This window comes from Buceros rhinoceros, unplaced genomic scaffold (assembly GCF_000710305.1).
Source record: "Buceros rhinoceros silvestris isolate BGI_N320 unplaced genomic scaffold, ASM71030v1 scaffold14126, whole genome shotgun sequence".
Classification (NCBI taxonomy): domain Eukaryota; kingdom Metazoa; phylum Chordata; class Aves; order Bucerotiformes; family Bucerotidae; genus Buceros; species Buceros rhinoceros.
The window spans coordinates 5966-10378 of NW_010418264.1; the positions used below are offsets into that span (position 1 = coordinate 5966).

Genomic DNA, 4413 nt, shown 5'->3' on the forward strand with positions numbered 1-4413 from the left:
CTAGGAAATTTTTCTATTCTCTTTTCATACAGCTATATCTTTTTTCTGTTAACATGCAATAGCTTTCTCTGCTCAGTAAAGTAGTTTTCCATAAGCTGTCAAGGTGAAAGCAAGGGGATGAAGGTTCCTCTTGTACATTCTTTCGGTGTTACTTTAAACAATGTTTTTTCTAACTAAAAGGGAAACTCTGCTTATATTCTTCAGAATGAGTTTATATGTTTTCAATTACCGCATAACATGCATATATTTAATAATATCCTAAAGCCAAAGATATTAATATGCTTTCATTTTTTGCTAGGCTGTGGAATTTTCATTTGCTTGAGAAAATGGGTCTCAGGCTCCTATTCGGCCTGCAGTATCCCTGCCCACTGTTGCTAGGCCCATTTAGATATTATTTCTTTGATACTAATCTTTAATTTCCGCTGAGAATTTGACCTGGTATGAAATACCTCCAGTTACTCCTTGTCCGAATTCCTGAGATCGTGTCCGGAACCCTGGCTGGCAGAGGGCGCTGGTGAACTTCTGGCAAGACGAGACTCCCCCTTAGAAGAAGTGGGCTTGAAACACTCCTGCTGATCTTGTAGGGTGTAAGGTGGAGGAGTCAGACAGCTGTCACTTTGCTGAATTTGTGCATTAGCAGCTGGTGAATCATCATCCTGCTGGTCTTGTGTACAGGGAGGAACAGCCGAGGAGATGATGCCCTGAGGAGCAGCTGTTGAACCACTGTTGAGACAATTTATAACGAAGTTCAAAATATAAACATTAGATGTACAGTTACTGATGTTAGTTTCTAAGCAGCTGTGCTTGTTTATTAGCTAGTTAACTAGTTTTCTTCACTGAGACATTCCTTTTCCTTGTTTCACCTCTGCCTTATCAATCTTGTTGGATTTGACTCCAAATTCCTTCTCTTGAATCGTAATTGTGTTCTGGGAAAAGGCGGAGGAGGTAGGCAAGGAAGGAGGAGCAGTAAGGAAGGAGGTCAAACCTGCAGTATCACCAGTTTTAAAAGTCAGTACCATATGTGTAAGCTGTTCCTAAAAGTACTGCACAACAGGCTTTTCTTGTGACCCCTCTCTATACTTCACCGCTGGAAGGTAAACTGAAGGTGTACAGTGAGATTATTAGCACCTCAAAATTCTCCTAATTTTCTTACAGAGAAAACTTGTGTTATCCGACTTAGAGGAATCACCACCATTATCCTGATTACTTACAAGGTGCTTAAATGCTTATACAGTGAGGAAATTCTGAATAGGTTAACAATTAACCCAGTGTAAACGCATTCTGATAAGCATCCATTCAAGAGAGACTACGCAGGAAATAGTTGCATTGGTTTCAATGCATGTAGGACTGGATTTTCCATTAGCACTTACTAAGAACAGACATAAAGACATTTTAAAGATACCAAGTTGAAAGGTCTATAGGCATTATTGAAAAACAATCCAGAATTGTTATAGTACTAGCTCAAGATCCACCTGTCAGGTCTTCAGGAATGTCTCTGCATGAGAAGACTCAGGAATTACCAAAATTTATGGGTTAATCTGATGAATATTCGAAATACAAAATATTTAAGATTTAATGCTTTCAGAGAAGACAGCATTTGTGTTTCTGTGCTGTTATTTTTACCACCTGTGTCAAGGACAAGTGCTACAGTGAATCAATGGGCAGTGCATGTTACAAATACAGCGGATCTTTGTTTTATGATGCCTTCTCATCTCTAGCAGAAAAGCATGAACATAGTAAACTGTATTTCAGCCAGGCTGGTGCATTTGTTTATTGTTTCCAGATGAGAAAACCTCTCTATGTGGATTCTTCCAATAGATCTTATCTGAGTATTTCTCAAGTAGTAATTCATAGACCACTGGTGGTCCATGGAGTAGTACTAGGTGGCTTAGAGAGGAATTGTAGTAGCAAACCACTGCTACTTTTCAAACAATTGTGTTGAAACATAGTAAAATACCTTGGGTGTTTTTGTTGGTTTTTAAAAAATTATTATTATTAAGTGTCTTATGGTTGCAAATATGGATTTTAGAACATGCATGAGATAACTGAACTGGGAAGAGGTAAAATATGACCTCAGTATGAAAAGTCTAACTAAGAACAGTCTGTTCTCCCCATGTCACTGATTTTAATCTCTTACCCTGTTCCTTGTTAATCTCTCCTTCTGTTCCTGAGGAGAGGCTGAGAGAGCTGGGACTGTTTAGCCTCAGAAAGGCTAAAGCGGATCTTGTCTATGCATACTAATATCTGATGGGAAGGTGTAAAGATGGAGCCTCTTCTCAGTGATGTCCATAGAGAGGACCAGAGGCAACGGGCACGAACTGAAACACGGAGGGTGCCATCAGGACATCAGGAAACACTTTTTCACTGTGAGGGTGACTGAGCACTGGCACAGATCACCCAGAGAGGTTGTGGAGTCTCCATTCTTGGAGATACTCAGTTGAACTGTATGTGGCTCTGAGCAACCTGTTACAGGTGACACTGCTTTGAGCAGTGGGGGTTGGACTAGCCAATATACAGAGGTCCCTCCCAACCTCAACTATTCTGTTGTATGCACATGTTATGGTTTAGGATTTGGTGTGTTTTCAGCTGCAGGGGAAGGCGTGGTTTCAGCAGCAGGAGGTGGGGCTGCTAGCATGGTCCCTGAAAGCAGCTCCATGAAAAGAGCACACCCAGCCCCAATTTTGCCCTCACCTCTGGCCCAGCCTGCACCAATCAGCACCTCTGCAAATAAGCCCATTTAGGGGGGAAATGGTTTTTATTTCCAGCACGCTCTTTTATTCTGGAGAGGGTAGGACTGAGGGAGAACAACAACTGTATGGTCACCAAGATAGGCAGGAGAAGTTTGCTGAATACATGCTGGGACAGTGATTTTTCCTTCAGTCTATGGCAAGTTAACTGACTCATTGAGCACTGGTGGGTGAAGCGGACGAGCTGCAGAGAGAGAGCCCAGTAGAGGAATAGATGGGACTCCTGAAAAATGTGGTGACTTTGAGGAAATTTGGCACCGGGTTGGCTCAGTGCTGGGAGAGCTGAGTGCGGCAGCAGACCCCCATGTGGAATGGAGGTGTTCATGCTGGACTGTCTCCTGTGGGAGAGGGTTGACAGATGGTTGCAGGGACCTCTGAGGCATGTTTTCCAAGAAAGAGCAAGCAGCAGGTAGTTGTATTTTCTCCTCCTAGAGGAAGGAGAATAACTGCACGGCTTTAATTGCCAGTCAGGTCTACCTGTCTCCTGTGGGGGAGATGCCATGTGGCAGAAAGAAGCTGTGAGGCACGTGTTCCATGGAACAAGCAGCTTGAACAACCTGGAAAGAGTTAAGACTGACTGGACCCACCCCCACCCTGTGTTCCACAGCCCCCTCCCTGCCAGGAGGGGTGGTGGGAAGGAGGTAGTAAAGCTGGGCGTGAGAAAAAGGAGGGTGGGGTGAAGGTGTATTTGTGTATTTAAGATCTCATTGTTTTCTTTCTGTCCTACCCTAATTTATTTGATGATGTGGTTGTGTTGTTTAAATTAAATTGGTTTTATTTCCCCCAGTGGAGTCTGTCTTTTACCCGTGACTGTAAGTGGTGTGCAAGCCCTGCCCTGCCCCTTAGGTACTTGTTGTATTTTTCTTCCCTGGGAGAAAATAGAATGACTGTGTGGCTTTAGTCACCAGCTGGGTCTAAACCACAACAGTACATTTGGTGTATGTGGAAACAGCACCATGCAAATAGCTGACTTCACTGACGGCAGGGATGAGTTTAGCAGTTTTAGACTAGTCTCGTTCACGTGGTAAGAATGCCCACAATAAGAAAGATGATATTTAATAATTCCTCTGTCCCAATAATTTAGACTCTTTTGGTGGTAAAAGATTGCTAATTTAACTCTCCTACAGTACTTTTATCAGTAGGAACAAAAGAGGTGTGATTTTCCTTATCTTTACTTGTGGGTTAGTTGAGGCACAGCGGGTGACATGAAAATGGCATTGACTGGTCTTTGGAGACACTACTCATGGCCTGGCTTCACGAAGGAAGATTTGGGAAGGGCTTTTCCCACGCTCACTGCAAGCGATGAGTGCACCCTTCGGGCCTGCGCGGTGGATTTTTTAGGTGAGGTGCAGCGTGCGCGGAACTGGCTCCACCCTTTACACCTGAGGTTCATCTGCCAGGGCCTAGTGAGCTTGGACGGTGACAGCAAAGTCCTTGGGTCGTAGGTTTGTTTACAGTGTCCTTCTCTTAGATGATGGATGCCTTACAGGGCTAAACGAGCTCCATCTGCCCGGGTTTGGGGTCAGAGTTGTCCTTCTCCTAGGATGGTTGCCCGAAGGCTAGTGAGCCCATCCTGCCCGTGGACACACTTTGTCTGACTCTTCAGTTGAGACCTGTCTGGCTTGGGAGACCCTACCAGAGGCACATGCCACCACCCGCACAGCCA

The 4413-nt window shown here is 44.1% G+C and overlaps 1 protein-coding gene across 1 annotated transcript in view; it reads right to left on the reverse strand.

Annotated features, from left to right (window-relative positions):
* Positions 1-455: 455 nt before the first annotated feature.
* The window catches only part of BEND6 (BEN domain containing 6), an 11380-nt gene continuing 7422 nt past the window's right edge, over positions 456-4413 (reverse strand). The window contains exon 6 of the mRNA XM_010138481.1: positions 456-723. Within this exon, the coding sequence (XP_010136783.1) occupies positions 456-723 (268 nt within the window). The remainder of the gene's footprint in view (positions 724-4413) is intronic.